This window comes from Erpetoichthys calabaricus, chromosome 4 (genome assembly GCF_900747795.2).
Source record: "Erpetoichthys calabaricus chromosome 4, fErpCal1.3, whole genome shotgun sequence".
Lineage (NCBI taxonomy): Eukaryota > Metazoa > Chordata > Cladistia > Polypteriformes > Polypteridae > Erpetoichthys > Erpetoichthys calabaricus.
The window spans coordinates 192,733,914-192,760,386 of record NC_041397.2 but is presented as its reverse complement, the minus strand read 5'-3'; the positions used below and the strand labels follow the sequence as shown (position 1 = coordinate 192,760,386).

At 37.3% G+C, this 26,473-nt stretch overlaps 1 protein-coding gene across 10 annotated transcripts in view; it reads right to left on the bottom strand.

Annotated features, from left to right (window-relative positions):
* Positions 1–26,473, bottom strand: part of dock9b (dedicator of cytokinesis 9b) — a 441,285-nt gene that overhangs the window by 296,494 nt on the left and 118,318 nt on the right. For 2 of the 10 annotated variants that reach the window (XM_051926268.1, XM_051926272.1), the window contains exon 1: positions 21,540–22,125. The exons of 4 other annotated variants lie outside the window; for them this stretch is intronic. In XM_051926268.1, the coding sequence (XP_051782228.1) occupies positions 21,540–21,701 (162 nt within the window). In that variant the 5' untranslated portion in view covers positions 21,702–22,125. Of the gene's footprint in view, positions 1–21,539; positions 22,126–26,473 lie in introns of those variants that run through there. 4 more of the 10 variants (XM_051926264.1, XM_051926274.1, XM_051926265.1 and 1 more) reach the window with 2 other exon arrangements.

The following is a 26,473-nucleotide window of genomic DNA, read 5'->3' as shown; positions in this document are numbered from 1 at the left end:
ATCATACCTCACCTCAACATAAAAAAGCACAATTTGTGTATATTATTTTGCTGTTCCATTGTATCAATTTGATTTAAAACTCCTTAATACCACACAAAAACTAAAATACTGCTTAATGTTTAGAAAACAGTTCATCTTTCTCCTGAATTTATTCAGTCAAAATCATCCAAAGTCATGATGCCATATTTGCTCAGTCATAGTACAGTAATCCCTCGCTATATCGCGCTTCGCCTTTCGCAGCTTCACTCTATCGCGGATTTTATATGTAAGCATATTTAAATATATATCACGGATTTTTTTGCTGGTTCGCGGATTTCTGCGGACAATGGGTCTTTTAATTTCTGGTACATGCTTCCTCAGTTGGTTTGCCCAGTTGATTTCATACAAGGGACGCTATTGGCAGATGGCTGAGAAGCTACCCAACTTACTTTTCTCTCTCTCTCTCTTGCTCTGACATTCTCTGCTCCTGACGGAGGGGGTGTGAGCAGGGGGGCTGTTCGCACACCTAGACGATATGGACGCTCGTCTAAAAATGCTGAAAGATTACCTTCACGTTGCTCCCTTCTGTGCTGCTGCTTCGTGAAGCGACATGCTGCAGGGTGCTTCGCATACTTAAAAGCTCGAAGGGCACGTATTGATTTTTGATTGTTTGTTTTTATCTGTCTCTATCTCTCTTTCTCTGACATTCTCTGCTCCTGACAGAGGGGGTGTGAGCTGCTGCCTTCATTGCAACTGCTTTTTTCGCATACTGAAAAGCCAAACAGCCCTATTGATTTGTTTGGTTTTCTCTCTCCCTCTGACATTCTCTGCTCCTGACGCGCACTCCTTTGAAGAGGAAGATATGTTTGCATTCTTTTAATTGTGAGACGGAACTGTCATCTCTGTCTTGTCATGGAGCAAAGTTTAAACTTATGAAAAAGAGACAAATGTTTGTTTGCAGTGTTTGAATAAAGTTCCTGTCTCTCTACAACTTCCTGTGTTTCTGTGCAAATCTGTGACCCAAGTATGACAATATAAAAATAACCATATAAACATATGGTTTCTACTACGCGGGTTTTCACCTTTCGTGGGGGGTTCTGGAATGCAACCCCCGCGATCGAGGAGGGATTACTGTAATTCTTGCAATTTTAATGGTAGTCAAGCAGGGGCTAAGATCCTGGGTGAAGCTTTTTGATTTAGCCATTAATTTAACCATCATCATCTGTGTTCAGACATTCAGTAAAGTGAGAGAAACAATGACACGAGGAATACTACTAGCAAAAATGAGGTCCCTGTTTTGGTCTGCTGAATGCACAATAAGGATAGGAGATCAAAAATGCTTTGAAGAAGAAACAATGCTTCTCTGGGTCAAAAAGAGTTAGGTGATGTCAAATGGGTATGTAGTGAGAATGGCCCTAGGCACCTACCACAGAAGATGTGCCAAGTATGGCTGTGTCATCAGCACATCAAAACACATTTTACAACTGATAAAACTAAAGTTTAATGTTTTTGACAAATGTAAACACAGTATAAACATCTATTAAATGTAGAAGACTGAAGATCGGTGTGGAATTGCCAAATGGATGTGTTAGGTCTTCTCAGTTTGATTTATATGATTTGTTAAAAACACTTAACTTCAAAAACATATTTAACAAATAAATATTTTTATTCTCAACCACATTTATCTGAGATATTTTCATGAAAAAAGATCAGTGTTTAAATGACAAAAAAGCATTCCATGAGATAAACATAAAATGACACCAAACTAATTTGTACACCTTTAAATTCCAAACATTTCTGGAAAAAGCAACTTTATGTCAAATAATAATAATAATTCTTTGCATTTATATAGCGCTTTTCTCACTACTCAAAGTGTTCAGCAATTGCAGGTAAAGAATTTAAATTGTATTCAGTAAAATCTCAGTACTTGTGAACCTATTTTTTTTTTTGTCCAAAATCAGTAAAAGTTCTACTGGTGCTTCTGGACTACAATAAGATAAATGTAATTGGAATTTCTTGATCTGCTCATGATTTATGTGTGCCACAGTAAAATACAAACACACACAAATACAGACACCCATCAACAAATGGTCAATACTTGTACCAAGATGCCTGAGGTGTACAAATCTGACAGAATTCAACACTGAAATCTGAACCTCATTAAAATTCTTTCTCCTACACTATGTATAGACAAGTACAAAGAGATAAATGCTCTCCCACAAAAAAAATATTAAGAAATACGGGAAAACTCCTAATAAACAGTAACTTATCAGAAGTGATTAAATGAGACAAGCACGAAAAAAACACATTAAGTAATAAGAACAACCATTCATACATTATCGAATAGCTTAATTAAGTTAAGGGCCACCGAGACAGGTCATACGGCAGAAACAAGTCAATTTACACAGATCCACACTCATTCTTACAGGGCAAATTTAGAATCACCAACCCAACATGCATATCTGGGAAGAAAATTTACAATACCCAAAGAAAATTCCACAGAGACAAATGGAGAAATTTGCTAATCTTCCAATCTATATATAACTGACTGACTGGCTGACTCACGTACACATTCATCAACAAAAACACAATTTCTCATTTAGTTAAAAAGCTAACATTTGGCAGACTGGTACATCTAGGGCAGCAGGTACAGTAATCCCTCCTCCATCGCGGGGGTTGCGTTCCAGAACCCCCCGCGAAAGGTGAAAATCCGCGAAGTAGAAACCATATGTTTATATGGTTATTTTTATATTGTCATGCTTGGGTCACAGATTTGCACAGAAACACAGGAGGTTGTAGAGAGACAGGAGCTTTATTCAAACACTACAAACAAACATTTGTCTCTTTTTCAAAAGTTTAAACTGTGCTCCATGACAAGACAGAGATGACAGTTCCGTCTCACAATTAAAAGAATGCAAACATATCTTCCTCTTCAAAGGAGTGCGCGTCAGGAGCACAGAATGTCAGAGAGAGAGAGAAAAGCAAACAAATCAATACGGCTGTTTGGCTTTTAAGTATGCGAAGCACCGTGGCACAAAGCTGTTGAAGGCGGCAGCTCACACCCCCTCCGTCAGGAACAGAGAAAGAAAGAGAGAGAGAGAGAGAGAGAGAGAGACGGAGAGACAGAGAAAAACAAACAATCAAAAATCAATACATGCCCTTCGAGCTTTTAAGTATGCGAAGCACCGTGCAGCATGTCGCTTCACAAAGTAGCTGCACAGAATGGAGCAACACGAAGATAAACTTTCAGCATTTTTAGACGAGCGTCCGTATCGTCTAGGTGTGCGAACAGCCCCCCTGCTCAATCCCCCTACGTCAGGATCAGAGAATGTCAGCGCAAGAGAGAGAGAGAGAAAAGTAAGTTGGGTAGCTTCTCAGCCATCTGCCAATAGCGTCCCTTTTATGAAATCAACTGGGCAAACCAACTGAGGAAGCATGTACCAGAAATTAAAAGACCCATTGTCCGCAGAAATCCGCGAACCAGCAAAAAATCCGTGATATATATTTAAATATGCTTATATATAAAATCCGCGATAGAGTGAAGCTGCGAAAGGCGAAGCGCGATATAGCGAGGGATTACTGTATCCAGAAAGAAAAGACATTTCAATACATCAATATTCAGATATAATAAAAAAAAAACACACAACAGAAAAACTAAATAGGCCTACCCCAAAATATTACAAATGTTTTGACAGATTTGATTGAAATTTGGTGACAAGATGAAAAACAAAAATTGATATGTCATTAATAATGCTCTAACAAGTGGGTCATTTTAACGCACTGCATTCCTACAGCACTGACAGCGATCGCACAGAGAAATGAGGCATGGCACTTTGTGCAAGTTAAGATCGTCTGCAGAACAGTAGGGAGATGATGAAAGTTCGACAAAGATTAAACAAGACATGTTCAGTAAGTGTGCTATAATCTACTGACAAGCTCTGTAGCAGTGAACATAGTTTAGTACAACTGATCCAGTAATATAGGTTAAAATATATTCCCCGTCTTATCTGCAACCTTGAGGCAAACAGCAACATTGGGACTACAATTTCCATCACTTAGTGTGCTTCTCCAGACAATTTCATCAATGCTCACAAAGTTTAAATAAAGCCATCGATAAATGTGGCATGTCATCACAGGTAGAAAGTGGTACTTTTTTTCCCCCCCAGCAACTTTGCAATAACAATTTCATTGTCCTGCTGCATTTGTTTATCATAGTGACCATCTTTTTGTCTCAGCCTGGATTGTGTTAAAACATATTGCATGTATAAACAGACAGCATTTTATTTTAATCTGGACCCTCTTCTGAGAAATGTGCTGCCAAAACCAGTTTATGTAGTGTTGCTAAACCCTTAAGGAGCAATGTTCCTTTCAATAAAAAAAAATTATAAACTCCCAAACCCAAATACCTGCTTTTAGCAAGTTTCACCATTTCAAACCTGCACACTAAACACAACATATTCAAAAAGAAACTAAGCGGTTTTGTTTATCATTACCTCTTGTGATGTTATATTAAGACATAATCTTTGAACTGAGATTCAGGCATCTAATGATGTTATATTAGACATAATCTTTGAATTGAGATTCGGGCAGTTGGACAATGGTGGTGCGATGCGCATAGCCAAGCATGCACTTCATTTCATCTACACACTCTCCCGGGAGAGGGTGAAAGTCCATTGCAAAACCGACTCATGCAATCTCACACGTCTTTGGGATATGGGAGGAAAGTTGAACAACAAAGGGAATTGCATGTATTATAAGTAAATATATGAAAACAATAAACCTTAAAGACAAATTGCGCATTTAAATTGAATGCTTTCTTGCAAAACCATGGCACTGTGCAACATTATCAGATGAGACAGACAAGCACTTTTTAAATATGTTAACTGTGATCATTTTAGTCCATAGCAGATGTGTTTAACAAGTGCAGCCTTGCAGAGTCAGTTAACAGACTGAACAGACTGAACAGGGCTAAGCCACACAAACAGGGAAGGTAATGAGGAGGAATTTTGACAATTCAAAATACATTTATTCTAAAATGCATATATACAACACAGGAACAAAACATGAGGAAATGAAGACAAATACCGAAGGGAAAAAAATCTGATTTTTTTCCAGTGTCTGCCTTATTTCAACAAACACAAATGAATACATTTCCAAGTACTTGTGCTGCTAATGTTTGTGTTAGAAATATGCCCAGATGTTCACTACTCATAAATCACTGTCACGGATTCCAATGTAGCATACCAAAATATGATGAGGAGTACACATTAATTTTGAGTAACACTAACAAAAAAGGCCATTACCTCCTGTAACTACACCCATTCTGGTTTGCGTGTAAGTACTACACAGTAAAATGTACAATGAACAAGAACTACACAAGTCTTACTCATAATATATATATATTTCTGCTGAAGAAGAACACTTCGATAAATTAATAGCGGCATAAAACTCCCACACAATTGAAAAACTACAGTAAATACCTCAAAATCTAAAAAATGCTTTGATTAATTTGACTGAAATTTGGTGAAATTATAGGAGGAAAAAAAAAATATCCAGCTCATGTTTTCTTTTATTTGTCAATATTTTTCAGCAGTAATGCTGTAGTGAGAGAACTATTTTAAGGTACCCTGCCTTCTTTCCACTTAGCAGAGACAAGTTTGCCTGCCAATTGAATTTCACCAGTACAACAGGATTAATCACTAATGGCATGGACAGACAACTTAATAAGCAGAAGTGGCATGGCAAAAGAGGCAGGATGATATGTGCCGTAAGCTTTGAAATGGAAGAAGTAAGGTTTACCAAAGCTGAAGTAAGATGTGGTTAGCAAGTGTGCTATGCTCCTTGAGTCCAGCTGCCAGGAAGAGGAAGAGGGAGAGGAAGAGGGAGAGGGAGGGGGAGGGGGAGGGGGGGAGAGAGAGAAGCCGTTGCCCACTGCACTAGTGCAGTTCAGAAGAGAGTGGGGAGGGACACTGTGCACAGTACAGGTCAAACCATTCTGCACATGTGTAGGACTCACCTTTTTTGCCTAACACCAAGGGGGCCCATTCCCCACTTCCACATTGACTTATTATGAAGAACATCAGCGTTAAAACTCCCATGTAACAGTGCAATATTTATACCTTTGCCTTGGATAAAAAATACTAGCACCTACACTGACTGTACATATAGATCACAATATTATTATTATTTTTTTTTAATAAGGTGCCATTTGGGGGCTCAATTCATTCTTCACAATACAAACACCAAATACTAAAATGCTTACACTTTGTACAGAAATCAGTACACAATATAGTAAAACACAGACTATATACTGAAACATACAAAATATCTCAATATAATGTGTATCAAGAAGAATCAAGAAGGTTGTGAATTTGTGTGTTTTATTCTGTAAACTTCCTGCCGAGCAGCATGTAGGTGTGAGTATTACTCCAACTCACACTGTGATTGAAGATGTACTGAAAACCTCATGACACATATTATTCTAGTCTTAACACAGAAAAATGTGTTCATTGGTATTTTACAAAGATGTTACATTAAACACAGATGTATATTCCATTGCTTTTTCAAATGCAATACTATTACCCAAACTAATCTAATTCCTGGCCTCCAGGCTCAAGGACGTGTTGGGGTAGAGTGGCGCATTTCAGTAATACTGTAATGATTTCAGGATGCTGTGTCTTTGCTTTAGTATATAATGCATGCATTTCAAACATTTAAATCAATGTTTAGGCCACCTAAATATGCAGCTTGTAAATGTCACTACTTTAGTAATAAGTTAAAGTAGTGTTACAAGTTTATTGTCTGGCTATGGCAAAAACAAAAAAAAATTGATGCTTAAATATAAAACTGACAAAAACATGGAAATTAATGCTTGAGTGAACAATGTGAACAAATTAAAATTATTAACTAATAAAAGAAATAAATAATAATAGTAATCCATCCATCCAGTTTCTAAACCCGCTTTATCCTGAGCAGAGCCATGGGGAAGCTGGAACCTAGCCCAGCAAGCATAGGGTGCATGGCAAATGGACATAAATATTCAAAGCTCCCATTATTACTACTGATCACTCATTTTATTTCAAAAGAACACAGTTTCTTGGAAAATTCTGCCTTGCATTGATCAACAAAAGCCAAAGTCAGTCACTAGAAAAGTCGGGAATTTGCAGCAGAAATGTTTTATTCATATGTGGCACATTCAAGACTGAGTATCTCCTGTGAGTTACAGTAATACATTTGCCTCTGGTTAAAAAAATCTACAAATATTATATGCAAAAAAGTACTTAAGTAGGCACATAGTATGTCTGATATATCCAATTAACTCAGAGCACTATATCCTAGGCCACAAAACATAGCTAGTATACTAATACAGGGAAAAGTGCTTTCATTTCTACTAAACTTCTCTTACAGTATATGGAAGGGTTAGCTTTGGCCTAAAGGTATTGAAGATAACATATACCTCTGAATCCTTGGTTATATTAGAAAATTATGGTTAAGACAAATCTTTTGACCACCCTAAACAAACCAGGGAGGAAACTAACAAAAATGGATGAGGAAAATGATAAAAACAGTATATCCACTAAACTGTTCTTCCAGATTTGTGTCTGCATTCACTTATTTCTTAAACCTAATTTTTCCTTTGTAGAAATCTACAAATATAACATCATGCTGCACAAAGATATCATGAATTAAAAAACAACTCCACAGCATATAATATTCACAGCTCATGTCAAACATTTACGTACTTGGCATTTATGTACCATAAAGCCTTACTGTTGCTATGGAAAATCCACAGTTCTCTGTCTTTGTGGTTTCTGACACAAATATTAGATTATCACATTGCTCCATATGCTCATGAAAAACATGGCCCAGTGCAAAACAAAAGCAATAACAACCTGCTGGGAATATTTTGGCATGCATCTACTAAAAGCATTACAACATTATTATAATGACATAGACAGGAAATGATTATTTAAATGTAATTTGAGTTTCCCTGCCCTGTGTCAACTTTTGAGGAACTGCGAAGGTACAAGAGGTCCAGATTCTTTTCTGTTTAGGAGCAGCATATTGTTTAACTGAGATATTCTGGAGAACGCCCAGCCTTTTGTGTAAAACCCTTGCATCTGCTCAAGTTGTCAGACTTTCCACTTGCTCAAATACCGGCCACTAGGGAGTGGGGTTTGGAAAGTGGCCTAGACCCCCTTTTATAAGAAAAAAAAGAACAGAAAAAGTGCATCACTCTTTCAAAATCAAACCAAAGCAGTACAATTCTGTAGTCTTCTGAGTTAACATTTCACATGGTGAAATTCAATCCTGAACTTTATCAGCTAATTGCAAATTCTAATATTTATGTTATAAAGAACCACTTAAATTATTTAAGGAGTAATACAGTTTTAGGATAAAAATGAAATTCACTTTTTTAGATTTACAGCATTATCCAATGGGCCTCACTCAGCCACTGCACTTACACCACATTCACATATTTTTCAGCTCATCTCCTTCTGCTGCACGCGTCATCCCCGTAATTGTAAATTGATCTGGCAGCTTAGTGACAGATCTCCTACACAATTCCCAGAAATCAATTTCCAGTTTTAGGCAGCATGGCATGCATTACATTTGGAGGCAAAAAGTTTTCTCAGTTGGGTGATGTGCTGGCAGAATTTTAGGCTGCGGCCTCAAAGCTCTAGACGTTTGAATTCAGGCCCAGTCACTATCTGTATGGAGTTTGCACAATCGCTTCAGTTTAAAAATCTGTTTGCACAGTTTTTGCAACAAGTTATTCTGTTCTGAAAGGGACAGAGAAAAACCATCCATGAAAGGATGGAACTAAAATGGCCATATTTTGGGATGTGAATACAGAGATTCAGAGGTCATCTGTATTTATCAGCTTAGATGGAGTGAACACATTAGTCATTTAGAAAATTAGACAAATATATTCATCAGTTAAATGAAAACAGAAACAACTTGTAAACAATCACATTTCGTGGTAAACAACTCTATCCTGGAGATTTGATTGAGGAAGGAGATTTAAATGAAGTTCATGACAGATAGTTCTAAAAAACTTGAAGAACATGCAAAAACGTGACATTGTGGCCAGAACAGGACCCTCAAATTTCTTTTAGCTGGCACAAGTTGACTTTGGAATCCTCTATGTCAAGTATCTTTTACTATAAACTTTATTTGCTTATAATAATTTTTGGTAGATAAAGCTTTTTCTAGCAAAATAACCTGCTTGATTTTTTTTAATATCATATCATTTCTTAATATTTTCTAAAAGAATAGCACCAAAAGGATAAACTATAATGTTCTGCCTAATTTTTAATTAGAAAAGGCAATTCCTGCACAAAACACTCTGACATCCCTGTAACATAAAAGTTGAGTCGATCAGCAAGCATAAAAAGGCCTAACATGAATGTGTCCTGTAACGGAGTAGCATTGTGAATAAACCACCTACAGTCAGGTCCACAAGTATTTGTACAATGACACGATTTTCTTAATTTTAGCTCTGTATGCCATCGCAAAGGATTTGAAATAAAGCAATCATTATGTGATTGAAGTGTAGACTTTTAGCTTTAATTTAAGGGTTTACCAAAAACATCTTATGAGCCATTTAGGAATGACAGACTTTTTAATACATGGTCCCATTTTTTTCTGGGGACCAACAGTATTTTGACATTTGACTGACAAATCGGTTCCATAGCTCATTATTTCATTGAACATTAAGCAGGTAAAAGGTCTGGAATCGATTCCAAGTGTGGAATTTGCATGTGGAAGTTGCCACCTTCTGTTTTAGATTGTTGTAGGATCACACTTTGAATGTGTGGATGTTTTGAAATCCACATAAATGAGGTTATGATTGAATCTAATTTCTTAAAAAAAGATTTGTTAATATATATGGGGATGATTTGAAATAGAAAAAGAAGCTTGACAGTGTTAATTCTCCCTGCTAAAGTGAGATGGAGGATGGACCATCTACTTGGTTAAGGTTTTCCCTGTAGACAGCAAAGTTATGTTGAAAAATAACTTTATATTTACTTGTTATGTTTAACCCTAGGTATTTAAACTGATCTATGATGATACAAGAGAAGGTGTCCAATCTAATGCTATGTGCTAGAGAGTTCACTGGAAAAACACACATTTATTCAAATTAATTTTGAGTCCAGATATCTTGAAATTTAGCCAGTGCTGTTAGGACAGCAGGCACAGAATTTTGTGGATCTGATAGATACAGAATCATTCCATCTGCATATAATGATATTTTCTGTTCAAGTCCTTTTCTGATAATTCCCTTTATCTCAGATGCTTTTCGAAAGTGAGAGACAATGGCTCAATGGCGATTGCAAATAGCAGTGGTGAGAGGGGGCATTCTTGCCTAGTACCATGTTCTAGTCTGAAATAATGTTGTTAATACAAGCAGGATGAATTCAGAAGTTTATAGGGCTATACTAACTGCTCAGATTCAGCCAATTGCTGCAAAATTGAAAAAGACAAAAAGCTTCACAATACAGACGGACAATGAACAAAAACATACTGCAAAAGCAAACCAAGTGCTTTTCAATGCAAGGTTGTGGAAGATTCCTCAAAGGCCAAAGCAATCAACTGACCACAATCCAATACATTTCACTTGCTGAAGACAAAAGTGATGACAGAAAGTTAAAGGCCTGGCAAAGTAACACTAGGGTGGAAAACCAGCACTTGGCCGTCATTGACTGTAAAGGATTTTCAATCAAATATTGAAAATGATCATTATATTTATGGTTATGTTTGTCTAAATACCCTTGAGTCCCTGAAAATAAGAGCAACCATATATAAAAATGTCTGTCATTCCTAAATGGCTCATAAGATATTTTTGGTAAACCCCTTAAATTAAAGCTGAAAATTTACACTTCAAACACATAATGATTGCTTTATTTCAAATCCACTGTGGTGGTGTACATAGCCAAAATTATGAAAATTGTGTCACTGTCCAAATACTTATGAACTTGACTGTATAATAGTACAATTGGATTAAGCAGGTTTTAAAAATAGAATGATGTTACACCAGAGTTTATTAAGGCCTTTTTTCCCCCCAGAGTTCAAAGACTTTAGGCATTGTATTTTCTGCCCTTGCTTCTTCTCAAATCATCAGAAAAGTGCTAACATGAAAGGTTTAACTGAGCAGTGACCCGTGATCAAAAAATGTTCAATCATTCATGTAGGAACCAATGTCTAAACACATTCTATCTTAAGACAGCATCATGATAGTTAAGTAGTTCTTAAATCTCATGCTATCTTTTATACTGAACTTCAAGGACTTAGAAAGTGGCATTATGTAAAGTAGGCAGTTACCCCACCATTGTGAAAACTGCATACCAATGAGGCTGTGTGCCAGAAGGAAAACTAGAGACACATTAATTGCACATGCTAGAGGCTACACATGAGTGTTCCTTCCATTTTAATATAATGAGATCATTACTTACTTACATAAATCTATACCCACTAACAGTAAATTTAACCAAATTATACTAAGGCTCTCTATTAACATCCATGATTAAAGCACAAATGTGAAAACAGTAGTTTGTTTAGTTTTTAAAGCAGTCTGCCAGTATTAAAAAGTTAATATTTTACAGTAATTTATGAAAGATAACAAAAGTAACCAAAAGGTTTAAAATCTCAGAAAAACATTCAGACACAGGTAAGTTAGTTGCTTCACTTGCTATATACCGCTTAGACAACGGAAATCTTACGTGCACTAGTTCAGAATTATTTTAACCAAAAATAAGAATAAAACGTACAAAGAAAGCAGTGTCACCTCGAGCTGTAAACAATGTTTACTGTCTGTATAAAACGTTCAACCTGCCTTCTAAATCATATTTATTTGTCTTTTAACCATTAGTTACTACTGTATTCTTTACAAAATTATATTGTTTGTTCATTAAAGAATACTAATTTTTGTAATAAAATTCAAACATACATAAGCTTTCTTTGTCTCACAGTAGACAGTGTTCAAATTTCAGCTCATTGACACTTCATTTGAGGTCTGAATGTTGTCTCTGTGTCCATTTGATCTGCTCTTTTTCTGCGTATATCACCACACAAATGTGCATGCAAGGTTGATGTCTGAATTTAAACTGGCTCCAGAACTTCTACTGTAATGAACTGCAGTCATCCCACCTAGAGTAGTTTGTTGCTTAATGTTCAAGGCTAAGGGAAAAGGGTCCAGCTCCTCACAAGCCTGAAATTCAACTTTGTGTATCTAGTGAAAAACAATGGGTGGACAAATGGGTAAACTCTTACCAATGAATGTGCCTTTATGGCACTTTCAGAACTCTAAAGCAAACAACCAAATCATACATTTAACCTTTAGACATATTGTCTTATTATTACTAAGTAAATCCCATAGGCAGACTCAAGTTTGTTAATTGGCTATGTCAAGTATTTATTGCTATGTCAGCTAACAGAGTAAGCACATTTCACCAGTGATTTATTTCAATACAGCATAAAGACATGTGAGGGAAGAAAAACATCAAGCAACAATGATCCTACACATAATAAAAAAGTATTTAGTCATTGTTTGATTAAAGATGCCATTATAAAAACAGGAGGCCCTTCAATAAATCAATTGTATAGACAAGCAGTGTCTTCAGGTTCTTCTTCATCAGCTGTGGCAATGAACATTTAGTTTACTTGTAACACAAGACAGTTTTAAGAAAAATGAAGGACTTTATGTTTTAGTCCATGCCAAGTGAAACATGTATTCAGACACTCCTATCTAATCTTCTCACAGACTTAGATGATTAAAAGTGTAGAAGGCAACAAGGCAAACAAAATACTTGAATTAAAATTCTAACTTTTATTTTAGTCATGGGAATTATCTTGCAAATAAAATGTCACAAGGATCAAGTGGGCAGTCATCCCTAATTGTGCTGTGGCAATATGTTTGTATTTGTCTATTGCATGAACACTTGTATCTCCCCAAAAGCTGCTTAGGTTTCTAGGAGTAGATTACCTCTAACAACAAGTCCAGCACTTTACATACTCTCAGGTTTGAAAAAATTTAATATTTAAATATTTTTAAAAAAATTCAAAAGTTCGTATTCATCAGATTCTAGTTTATTAAAAAAAATCTGTAAGAAGCTCTATCACCACTTCACCTCCATCCCACTATTAGCCCATGTAACTTTTTCCTAAATCCTATTCCCACTCTTTTATCATTCCTGGGGAAGCTCTGGACTAATTAACAGTAAAGTTTAGGCTGGTGGGGCCTCTTCTGAAATACATCAAGTGCAAGTTCATTTCCTCAAGGAAGGAAATGTCAGCAATGGGATATAAAAGGAGCCGATTAAAAAGCCAAAATGATAAGCTGCATAAAGCAAAGCTTTAATGCTTTTTACTATACTGATGTGAACAGAAAATTAACATAAACTTCTACTTCTTACATTAAGAACAGAAATCAACAAAAACTGACAAACAACCAGTTAGTCAGCTAACGAATTGGTCATGTCACACAAATTGGTTTTCTCTTATTTGTTATGTTTTAACAAATGTATAGTATGTGCAGTATATTCACAACAACATAGAAAAGTAAAAATACAAAACCAACACAAGAAGGTTTTTTATTATTATGTTTTATTAATAGATTTATTTTAATTAATTTTATGAAATGACAATTCATTTTTCCATGGGGAAGACAATCACAACAAATGAAGAGTTCAATAACCACTCATAAAATGAAATGACATACCATATAAAAAAATGTTCTATTGCTCTACTGCTGCCAATTAGCGGCCCCTGTCTTCTCACACTAACATGAATACAACCTTTTGTTAGCCCTTCTAGTACTTTTCCCCATGCCGTCAGGGGGTACATACGTATAAAGTAACAGCTTTACAAGGATAATTTTATTTATTTCTTTTACCAATATAAGGACACAGAAATCAAGCATTCTGTCACATTATTAAAAAAAAAAAAAGTCTGGAGTGGTCTCTCAGATATGGGGATAGATATTTGAGAAGTAAACCACAAGACAATGATTTTTATATTATGTACATTAAAGAACCATCAACAACAAATAAAATCAAATTAATAATATATTGAACAATTATTATAAAAGTAAAGCTCTGCAGCTGCATGAATAAAAGATAAAAGTACCACTTCTGGTTAACGGAAATACTCCAAAAGTTGACAGAAATCTATGTTTTGTATCTAAAACTTGTGTATAAAACTTGATTGACCTAAGTGAAGGCATACTCAAGTTATCACGTTTACATACACACAGACACACAGACATAATTCCAAAAATGGTATTATCAGACTCTTGGAGGTGTAAAATGTTTAAATACATCAAAATCTCGAAATGGAATTTTTAGAAGATTCCAATACTTTCTCATATACAAAGTATATGGAAAGACAGGGAGGTCTAAAATGTCGAGGTTCATTATGTACTTAATATACGAGAAAGTAAAAAGTCACCTCTCATAAGCTGAATACAGATAAAGTCACAGCTATCTAAAAAAAAGTATGTCATCCCATGAATGGACTAAATACTCCAATGCCATTATATAACATACTGGAAAACTCAATGTTTGGAGTTAGAGATTCAAGCTACATTGATCACATACTCTGATTCATAATAGCAAGTCCAATTATATTTCTCCTGAAAAGTGAAATGTACAGAATGAGTTCCAAATTGAATTCCAGGAACTTTGTTCCTTTAATTGATGTCTTCACTGACATACAAAATATTTGTTATTCATAATGGCTTTAGATAGACAACAATACTGTGTTTTCAAATCTTCTTAGTTCAGGCACAACCTCAGGGAGCCAGGAACCAACACTGGACATAATAATGTACTGTAGCATTCTCAAACTTACTTAATCCAAATTGGAAACACAATGGCCAGAGGCTATCCTAGTAGCAACATGTGAAAGTCAAGAACCAGTCCTGAATAGTGCCCACTCATAGATGCATCTACAATCACACTGGACAATCTGGAATTGTCAGTGAACACTTGTATCCTTATAATGTGGGAAGAAAGATACAGGGAATTTGCAAACTGCTCACGTGTAGCATCTGAACTAAATATTAAACATGGGATGTTGGATCTGTGAGGAAGCAACACTAATGGTCATGCTGCCCCCAATAAAACATATTAATTACAAAAACAACAAACAACACTGGCCCCTTGTAAGTGACTGCATGCGTGTGCCCTGCAACAGTCTGGCACCCTGTCCAGAGCAACATCCTGCTTGGCTGGAGTGGCAGGCACCTGCTCCTTTTGACCCTGAAATTAATTTAGGTTAATTAGATATTGGATGGGAGGTTGAAAACAAGTAGATATACAATAAAATGGCATCAGTAGCATGGGAACTGTGACTTTCTTCAATAGTCAGCCTGGAAAATAATCTTGATATCTATTTGTATGATTTATATATATTTATTATAAATGGCAGACCACAGCAACAATAAAAGATAATGTTACAAATATTGCAAAATGTCCTAATATGCAAATTAGATCTCCTAAAACACCTAAAATGTAAAACTTAACTCATTACAGGGGCACTGTAACACATACAATGATAAAATTTAAATCTGCAGTACATGAGTGGCAAATCTAAAAAAATTTCTTTACTATTCATTAGCTTTTGCAATTATATTTTATTGATAATTCCTGTGCACACAGATCTGCATACTGAATAGATTTCTAATCAAGTTCTAACAAATCCTACTTTTATGTTTCAAAGGTTATTGAAGCCACATGACAGTAGAGCACGAGGTCTACTGCTTATTCTGCAGCGCTCTGCATATCACTTTAAAACACATGCTTCCTGAATCAAAGATTAAATGGTGGCAGCAAATTAAACAGGTTTAAATTTGACCATGTGAGTTGAATACCGAAGTACTGTAGAGCATTTAGACACCAGCTGAGAATAAAAGCACTGAGTTGTAAAGCTTTGCCAGTTGAGGGTAGAGCAAAAGATAAAGCTGAATGCTGAACCACAGCTAAAATGACAAATAATACTGAGTGTCTGACAGACTTGCAACTTCTCCTGAACTTTACTGCCTGAATATCAGACTACTGCTGCTGGAAAAACACTTTGTGGTGAATTCTGCGGTCACTAAAGTAATGCTTTGTCAGCTGACTGCAGATACTTGACTACAGCAGATGCGGAATGAATGGGGGCTGTTTAGTAGTACATGGCTGCATATTTCATCTAAACATAATTTGATTTTCTATATATAAACCTGCTAGTCAATGATCCTGTTTACTGTTCATCTTCACATTCCCTTAATTTGATATAGATGCTCCCAGCCTAAACTTTCTTATGACAATCGACAATCATTATACTAGCATGTAAACAAGGGTATGGGTTGGTTTGTTTATAATGCATTGTCATAATGATGAGTCTAGACAGGCCATATCTGAAAAGAAAGGTTACAGACTATATAGTGATGCTAAGAAACGATTTTACATGGCGAAACCAAATAAAACATGTAATTTGGTGCAATATTTTTACTCTGCATATATTAGCTGATGGGATGTCCAGTGGTGAAGTGGTTTGGGCTTCTGGCTCACAGCTCCATCATTCCAAATTCAATTCATGTGTCTGATTCTTTGTGTGGGTGAATTTTCTTCCCATGTATACATAGGTTTTCTCGGGGTACTTCAGTTTTCCTCCTACACCTCTAAAACAAACATGTTAAGTTGACTGGCTATTATGGATTAGCTGTGTATAATAAGTGGGGCTAACAATGGGCTAGCACCCTGTCCTGGGTGTGGTTCTACTTTGTAACAGTTGCTGCCATAATAGGCTCCAATCTTATAACCCCGCGCTATATTAGAAAAAACTTTCAATATTTATGTGATCCCAGTGATGGGATCTAGCCCTGGACTGGGCACCAGCTCCATGCTACCAGGATAGGCCCTATGTGAGCTACAAAATGAATGGATTAACAATTAATAATGTACACTGCCATATAGCTTACCTGCACGAATCAGACAATCAAGGACCCACAGTGAGTATAGGTTTTAAGTGAAACCAGTCTCTTAATCAGAGGCTAATTTGTCTCAGATTAAGAATTGCTGAAGTTACAAGAAAGGAACCATCCTTGAATGGGATATAAATCTATATTTTACTTTGAAAATTAGTTTCCAAGTAATCTATTATGAATGTTCTTTAGATTTGCCTTCCATTAAAGAACACAGTAATAACAGGAAACTAAAAATGAGTTTAATGAATAGTCCACGGGTGGTATTTCAGGGGCCCATTTTGTCCTTTAATGAACGGCTTTGTTACTGCCACTTGCCCTGTCAAACCTGTGGCCCAAAGTCTGCTCTTCACAGCAGAAACTGAGAATTGCTTTTTTCAATGACTATTAAGCTGTGCTTGAAGCTGTTGTGCTGGGAGGTGCCTACCAGACAAGCTGATGACCTATGGAAACTTAAACTTGTCTTCTGATTGGGTTGTGACTTTGGTCTGCCAGATCTCTTCCTATCAAAGTTTCTTCAAATTTCCAATTGCCTTTGGATTGTGTAGGACACCATACTCAATGACACTTTTATTGTTTTTGCATTTTCTCTAAATGAAATTCCTACACTTCTAAGGGTAATAATATTCTGTTTCATTTCATTTGTTAATTACTGTTTTCTTGCCATTATCACTGGAATTTATAACTTTCTACAGTGTAATATGAGTCAAGTAGTTCCAACTCTGTTTTAAGACAGACAGAGAGTTTTTAAGTAATTAACAGAAATTGGGACACCTGTGCAAATTATTTGCTTCAACTTGCAAGGCTTAATTTATTTTAATTGCTACTGAACATCTGAACATTGTAACCTATTAGTTGTTCCCAGTTCCCTGAAGAAGGCCCATTTGTAATATCCTGAAATTACATTTTATATAATAAGAATATTATAATATTCTTAGGTCATTCATTGCATTTCAAGTGATTGAATTTGAAGAAAAACTGAAAAAACTGAGGTCTTCTAAAACTTTTGAACAGTAGTGTATTTTAAATTATAAATACAAACACGAAAATATGCTGTATATACACATACACACAGAAGATAAATGCAGATGTTTATGGCACAGCATCACCAGAGAAGATACTCTGAGAATGTCTATGAATCACAGACTTCAAGCAGTCATTGCATACAAGGGATATACAACAAAGAACTAAATATGTCTGCATTAATATACCTACCATTGCTAAGTCCCAAGCATTATGGTGCCCTGAAATGGGGGACCATGTATAAAAAGTGTTGTAATTCCTACATGGTGTGACTGAAACATATACAAATATACCCTTAAATTAAGGTCTGCAATTAGCACTTTAATCACCTCTTTAAACAACCATGTACTACTAATCACCTCTGAATTGTTTAATTTGTAATTTTAAACTATGGAGCAGAGGGGTTAATCTTTGTCCCAAACATTATGGAAGACATATACATATATATATATACATACCTGTATGTATATATATATATATATATATATATATATATATATATATATATATATATATATATATATATATATATATACACATATATACATATATATATATATACACATATATACATATATATATATATATATATACACATATATACATATATATATATATATATACACATATATACATATATATATATATATATATATACACATATATACATATATATTATATATATATACATACATATATATGTATACACATATATACATATATATATACACACACACACACACACACACACACACACACACACACACACACATATATATATATATATATATATATATATATATATATATATATATATATATATATATATATATAAACGTATATTGACACACACATACTAGGGGTGTGCCCCCCTGGCCACCTATGGCAGCCCATTGATACATAGTGGAATTTTTTGTTAATTAAAAAAAAAAAAAAAAAAAAAAAAAAAAAGGATAGCTGCACAGCCATTGTAACATATGTGTGGCTGGTCGAGTGCTAACAGACAACTGTACCACTAATGTTCTTAAGCTTGTGTATAAAATGAATGGTAATGGCATATTCATCTGAGAGCCAAATGTATATATGTATATATTATAAATGCCACAGTTCAGGCTGGTGGTGGTGGTGTAATGGTGTGGGGGATATTTTCTTGACACACTCATTTAAATGCCACAGACTACCTGAGTATTGTTGTTGACCAGGTCCATCCCTTTATGATCGCACAGTACCCATCTTCTGATGGCTACTTCTAGTATGATAATAAGCCTTGTCAGTTCAAATCATCTCAAACTAGTTTCTTAAATTTGACAGTGAGTTCTCTGTACTCAAATGGCCTCCACAGTCACCACATCTCAATCCAATAGCGCACCATTGGGATGGGGTGGAACAGGTGATTTGCACCATGAATGTGCAGCTGATAAATCTGCAGCAACTGCATGATGCAATCATTTCAATATGGACCAAAATTCCTGAGGAATGTTTCCAGCAACTCGCTGAATATATACCACAAAGAATTACGGCAAAAGGGTCAACCCGGTAATAGCAAGGTGTACCTAACAAAGTAGCCAGTGAATGTATGTGTGGAAATAAAACTGTCAATGTCAAACAGTGTAGATCACTCATAAATTCGTTTTTTGTACACTCCCATATATCTACCTGTAGCCTAACCCAAATTTATAGAAGACAAAAGATTGAGTAATTTGTGTTAATATACTGAACCTTAAGCAAGAGCAAGACTAAATCAAGATGAAAGAATACTTGTTTATCATAAAACTAGACATTCTCCACATGAATCCAATCCCGCCCCCCCAGTACTCTTAATTGACTATGTTATATACAATTTGCTCATGACAGATCTTGTGTGTTCTTTTAAATGATATACCGGTAGTTGTCATTATTAATCCTTACTTTCTTTTAACATGAAAAAAGTGTAAACTGTGAGTAATGATAAGCTGTATCATCATCATAATACACCTGTGTGCTACAGGAAGGTCATACCATCCTTCAACCCAGCATGAATCATTTCTCCCAAAAGCACTCGGCGATACTCTGTGCCACCAAGGGTGAAGACAGATCCCCAGAATCATTACATGAGCAAACGCACCTGCACAGAAAATACTGCTGAAATTGAAACCTAGCAAAGACAAACTGTGCTGCAAGTTTGTCTGAACAGCACCAAAATTAAAACTGCAGACTTAGATCCACAGACCAAAAGTACAAACTGCTTTGCATTTATAAACATTCACAACTACAAATTTTAAAAATAAAGCCTGTGGAGCTAAAAATCCTAACTTAAGCTCTACAAACAGTCTCAAAAGCATTAAAGTCATTCCCACCAGGGTTGAAATAAGAGTATATATGCTGAGGTACTGCATACATTTAAAAGAGACACATGCACATTCATTCCATGTAAAGTATTTTATCTCTTTCATTTATCCATTTCTAAATCTGCCAGATCAAATTCATGCTTGTAGATGGCAGGAGCTACACAGGTAACATCACATGCAAGACAGGAACTCTCTCCAGATGGAGCACAGTTTTTACACTACAGCCTCAGAGCATGTGTGTCTTGGGTTCAAATACCAGTCTGTCAACTGTCATGTGTGGGTCAGCGAATGTCTGTAAATGGACCCTATTTGAATATGAGTATCAGTGTACCCTGTCATGGACTGGCACCTCTTAATCCAGGGTTGTTTCCCACCTTTTATTCAGAGATAGGCACCAACAACTCCCTGTGACCTTGGACTTGATGCACTGGTTTAAATATGAATGGAAGGACAGATGGCCTGTTTGACACCACTGGCACTAACTGCATCTTTTCAAACCCCACCAAAAAGGCACATATCACAAAACATATTGAAGGCTGTAAATCTGTCACACAAAATTAAAAAACTGACTTTCTTTGGGAAGTCCAACTGTGACCACTTGCTCTTACAGCAGACTGACACTTACCACAGACAGCACATGAACTTACAAACCACAAATCTGAAAAGCAAGAACATGGATATAATGGTCACCGTGTCTCCATTGGATTTTTGCCTTCAGTTTACTGAGAGCCAAAGCAACATGTAAAAGTCTGTTTTTCACTCTGCAATGTAGCTGATAGGTTTGAATGGATTGTTCACAATGAGCAAAGTGTTTAAAATAAAACCATGATTTGCACAGATCCTGACATAATGTACTTTAAAACCTGGTGGAGCATAGCTCAATCAGTTTATTTTATATAGCAACAAAGAGTCTTAAAAATGTACAATGCCTGCTTACAACTGAAAGGAGTAGCAATGCCATATCTAAAACAACAATGCTTCAAAGAAACTCCACCTTTCCAGAGAGGGGGAGGAAAAAGCATCCACTAAAAGAGCACATGCTTATTGCAAAAAGTGCTATTTAGGAACACTATACATTTATCCATATGCTTTAGAGAGTCTGCATAATTGACTAAAATTGATTGCTCTAATAGAGGCTTTCCTCCCCCACTTTTCCTCTCTCATGTAATACCAGTTTCTTACAAAGCCTGGAGAGGGAGAGAAGACCATGTATGAACAGGTAAAACTCATCTGTTAATATTTACCAGGGCCGAGTGCACCCATGTCCCGGAGTCTCCCCTGCTCAGAAGCTGTGTTGCTTGCTCCAGTGCATTCTGATCTGGTTGACTCTTGCAGATATATCCACAATTGCGCTCGAGGACGGTACGAAGCCCTTCGAAGAGAACGACACTGGTCGTGCAGCCCATTCCAGAGCTGTGCTCAGTTCACAGATCACAAGCCGCATACTCAAGCACCTTCTGGATCACCGCCGGCTGCCTCAGGTTGTACCCACATATCCTTCTGATCCTGCTGCTCTTGAGACTGTATGCCTCCCTACCCCCACCGCACTATATATACACATGCAAACTTGATATAAAGGTGATGGAGAAGGATGCAGAGACTAGCACAGAACCAAAAGATTTTCAGAAAAAAACTTAACTGCTAAAACAAAGCACTAATAAAAAAAAAAAAACAAGTCACCAGTAGGACAGACGAGGCTACATTCAAGCCCTACGACCGAGATGTTTTGCTGCGTTATGTTGGCGGAGATAATTTTTCAGATCCTCTCTAGAGTCTTGCGTCCTCAATTCAATGATGCTGCAAACATCACTCTACCAGTCTCTGTATCCCTCTGCATGCAGAATTCAGCACAGCTTTCTCTGCCAGACTCTCCCACTCTTTTTTTCCTCTTCTGTCAAGAGCACGCGCATTGCTTTCCTTGACCCAGTTCTGCCAGCGATTTGCTAGTCTGCCTTCCACTGGGGAAAATGCAGCAGTAGAAGAGAGGGGAGGATGATAAAGAAATATCGACGCTGAAGCGGCAAAGTGGTTTGTGGCTCTGCTGCTATAGAAACCTCACTGTGTGAAGTAGCATCCTTCAAGCTTAAGTCTCAGCCTTGGGACTTTTCCTCTCTGAATATGCATGGCTAATTGTCACAGCAAGCCGGGGGATATTACAGTAGTGCAGTACAAGAATATAAAGAATATAAAGGGTGCAGTTCTGCCCTTTTGGGCATGTCAGTCAGACTGAATTAATTATGGCTTCACACTCTGAAATGCAAGCATCACTTCCAACTACCCATATTATCACACCAACAGTAATATGACTCAGTGATTTATTCCACTCACACCCAGCACATTGCAAGTTGCCATCTGCATTCTTGAAATTAATTTATTTATTTTGCATCACAGGTCACCACACTGCTGAACAGGTCCACATTGCTGTTTTATATCCTCCTGCCACCTAATGGAAAGATTCCTCATTCCTTAGGCTATAGTATTACTACCAAAGGTATTGATTGGTATATTCCTCTTGTTATTAAAACATTAAGGAAAATATTTTGTCAAATGTAAGAAGAAAACATTTAATTTTTATTTATGTTTTGTATGAATTTCTTATAAAGTTATAGTGAGCAATTTTTCAACCCCACTTTATCACAGTGAGTTGGCACTAACCTTAAATAGACCACTAGTTTGTACTGAAAATTAAAATTAAAATGTGGAGTTTCAAGTTAATCTAAATGTTTTGGAAAACCAGAGAGGAAATTGGGATATCCTGAGAAATCCAACAAAGCCATAAAAAAATGCATGCACTACGCAGACCGAGACAAACATTACACAGCTGCAGAATCATAATTACAGGTAAAATTCCATTACAATGAATATCTTTACAACGAAATTTTCATTACAATGAAGTATTTTTATGGTCTCGACAGTTTCCCCATATAACACAAGTCTATAGAAATCTCGTTACTACGAAATACATTCAGCAGATACTTTCATTACAACAAAGTGCCCAAAAGACCTTGAAATGCCTGAATGAATCATCCACAGAGCAGTAAGTTCTGCAGTCGCAGTTCAGTTGTGCACAACAATCCCCAAATAAAAACACTGTAATTTTTTTTCTTCGAACTTTCCTCATACTGGTTTTGTTTTTGTTTGGTTTTTTTTGCTGTTTTTGTTTACGGTGGTTTTCATTGATACCTTCTGCTTATTGCTCGTCAACATTTGAAAACATCCATTGGAATTTAACTCATTGTAACCCTCCTATAAAATCAGTAGACATGAAAAAACGATAACAGTTCATATTCGAAAAAAGAAAAAAACGTTAAAATTTTGCAGCTCTAGATTGTGGCAAAAAGAAAAAAAGACGTTGCCAGTGAATTTGAAATTTTGCTATAGACACTGTTAACTTTCTTGAAAGACCGAGCAATAAAAGAAGAAAAATCTCGGGTTACAAATGTATGCGAACTGCTGCATTTGAAGACACCGAAAAAGCCATTTTTATGTGGTTCAGTGATGTTTGTTCAAAAAACATTCCTATTAATGCGGCACTCATTCAAGAAAATGTGAGGTTTCTAAACTCTCTTGGGACCTTCCACAACTGGACAACACACTGAAGAGCGTCCTGAAGTGCGATCACCGTGTCTGTGGAAGACTGTTTATCCATTGCCAGGGCAACAGCAGGCTCACAGCTCTGCTGCAGCTCTTTACCAAATCAAACAGAAAAGATATTGATGGGTGATGCAAGGTACATTCTAAATGCAGGTAACAGTATTACTTGGCCACTAACCTGGCCACGACCCTGCCTGACTGCTGTGTCTGAGTATAGGAGAGTGGCAGATCACGCTACAATAAATAACTGTGCTGTTCCTGTTTCAAGTTGAATAAAGCTGGTTTTGCTAAAGTACTGAGACTAAGCCTCGTGTTTTGGGGTGCAAGACAGGGACTTATAGCGTGACCCCGATCTTTTAGGATTCGCTTCTGTGGCGCCTCACTGCACCACTGTGAGCCTGCTGTTGCACTGCCCCGGTAACAGACAAACAATCTTCCACAGACGTGGCAATTGCGCTTCGAGACGCACTTCGGTGTGTTGCCCCATTGGGTGGGGAGTGGGGTGGATCCCAAAAGAGTTAGAAACCTCACAATATGAAGAAGAAAAGGATGATTCGGCTTATGATTGATAACTGTGCTGCCCACAGCATGCTTCTACATTTAGATAATGTTCGAATTGAATTCCTCCCACCCAATTGCACGGCAGTGCTTCAGCCACTGGATTTGGGCATCATTCGCACCCTGAAAGTGTATTATCGCAAGAAAATGCTGAGAAAAATTCTCATCAGCATAACTTGTAGACAGTAGGAAATTAAAATTAATGCCAAAGAAGCTATTGAAAAGATTGCAAATGCCTGGACACAAATTAAAGAAAGCACTATAGCAACAAATACAGAATCTCATTACAACGAAATTTTCATTACAATGAAATATTTTTTAGGTCCCTGGCAGTTCGTTGTAACAGAATTTTACCTATATATTAGGGGAGACACAAAACAAAAACTTTTGACTGTTAACATTTTACTATGATTAAATGGAAGCAGCAAGATTAACGTCTTTAAAGGAATACTCCACCCAAAAATTATATTTTTTATATATATATTATTTACACCATGCAATCTGTTGTGGTGGCCAAGAATAAAATTTTTATTTTCCAAAACCAGAGCATTACAGTGGTATTCTGCAGATTAAACATACTGTATAAAAGAAACATAATAGATAAAACCATTTTCTGTATTTAAAATAATTACAATGAAAGCAAAGGAAAACTAAAAATATAAAGAAAAATATCGAAAAGAAAAGGATCGAGGCCTTGCCATGGCAGAAGGGCTTGCGCAGTCTAGTGATCCTCGGAGCTATGTTGTCGGGAGCTACAGTGAAGATCCAGACTAACTCAATCCTGAGACCCCATATGAAGTTAAATCAAGGATCAGCGTTTCCCTTACCCGGGAAAGGGTACCCGGGGCCCCACCCTGGAGCCAGGCCTGGGGGAGGGGCACACTGGCGAGCGCCTGCTGGCTGGACCTTCGACCACGGGGCCCAGCCGGGCTCAGCCCGAAGGAGCAACGTGGTTCCGCTCTCTTGTGGGCCCACCACCTGCAAGAGAGGCCATAGGGGTCGGGTGCAATGTGATATGGGTGGTAGCCGAAGGTGGGAACTCTGGCGTTCCGACCCTTGGTTGCCAAAACTGGCTTTTGGGACATGGAATGTTACCTCTCTTGTGGGGAAGGAGCCTGAACTGGTGCGAGAGGTTGAGAGGTACCGGCTAGATATAGTCGGGCTCACCTCTACGCATGGTCTGGGCTCTTGAACCATTCCTCTTGAGAGAGGTTGGACTTTGTTCCACTCTGGAGTTGCTGTGAGTGAGAGGTGTTGGGCAGGGGTGGGCTTGCTTATTGCCCCCCGGCTCGAGGCCTGTATGTTGGGGTTCTCCCCGTTGTACGAGAGGGTTGTTTCCCTATGCCTTCGAGTTGGGGGAAGGACTCTGACTGTTGTTTGCGCTTATGCGCCGAACAGCAGTTCAGAGTACCCCGCCTTCTTGGAGTCCCTGGAAGAGGCGCTGCAAGGCACAGGTCCTGGGGACTCTATCGTCCTACTGGGAGACTTAAACGCTCACGTCGGCAATGACAGTGAAACCTGGAGAGGTGTGATTGGGAGGAACGGCCTCCCTGATCTAAACTCGAGTGGTGTTCAGTTGTTGGACTTCTGTGCTGGCCATGGATTGTCCATAACGAACATCATGTTCGAGCATAAGGGTGTCCATAAGTACACTTGGCACCAGGATGCCCAAGGTCGCAGCTTGATGATCGACTTTGTAATCGTGTCATCAGATCTGTGACCTTATGTCTTGGACACTCGGGTGAAGACAGGGGCTAAGCTGTCAACTGATCACCACCTGGTGGTAAGTTGGATTAGATGGCGGGCGAGGCTGCCGGGCAGACCAGACAGATCCAAATGAATAATGAGGGTCAGCTGGGAACGTCTGGCGGAGGAACCAGTCAGAAAGATCTTTAACTGCCACCTCCGGCAGAACTTCAACCTCATTCCGAGGGAGACGAAGAACATTGAATCTGAATGGGCCATGTTCCGAGCCTCCATTGTCAAAGCAGCAGAATGGAGCTGTGGCCGCAAGGTTGTCGATGCC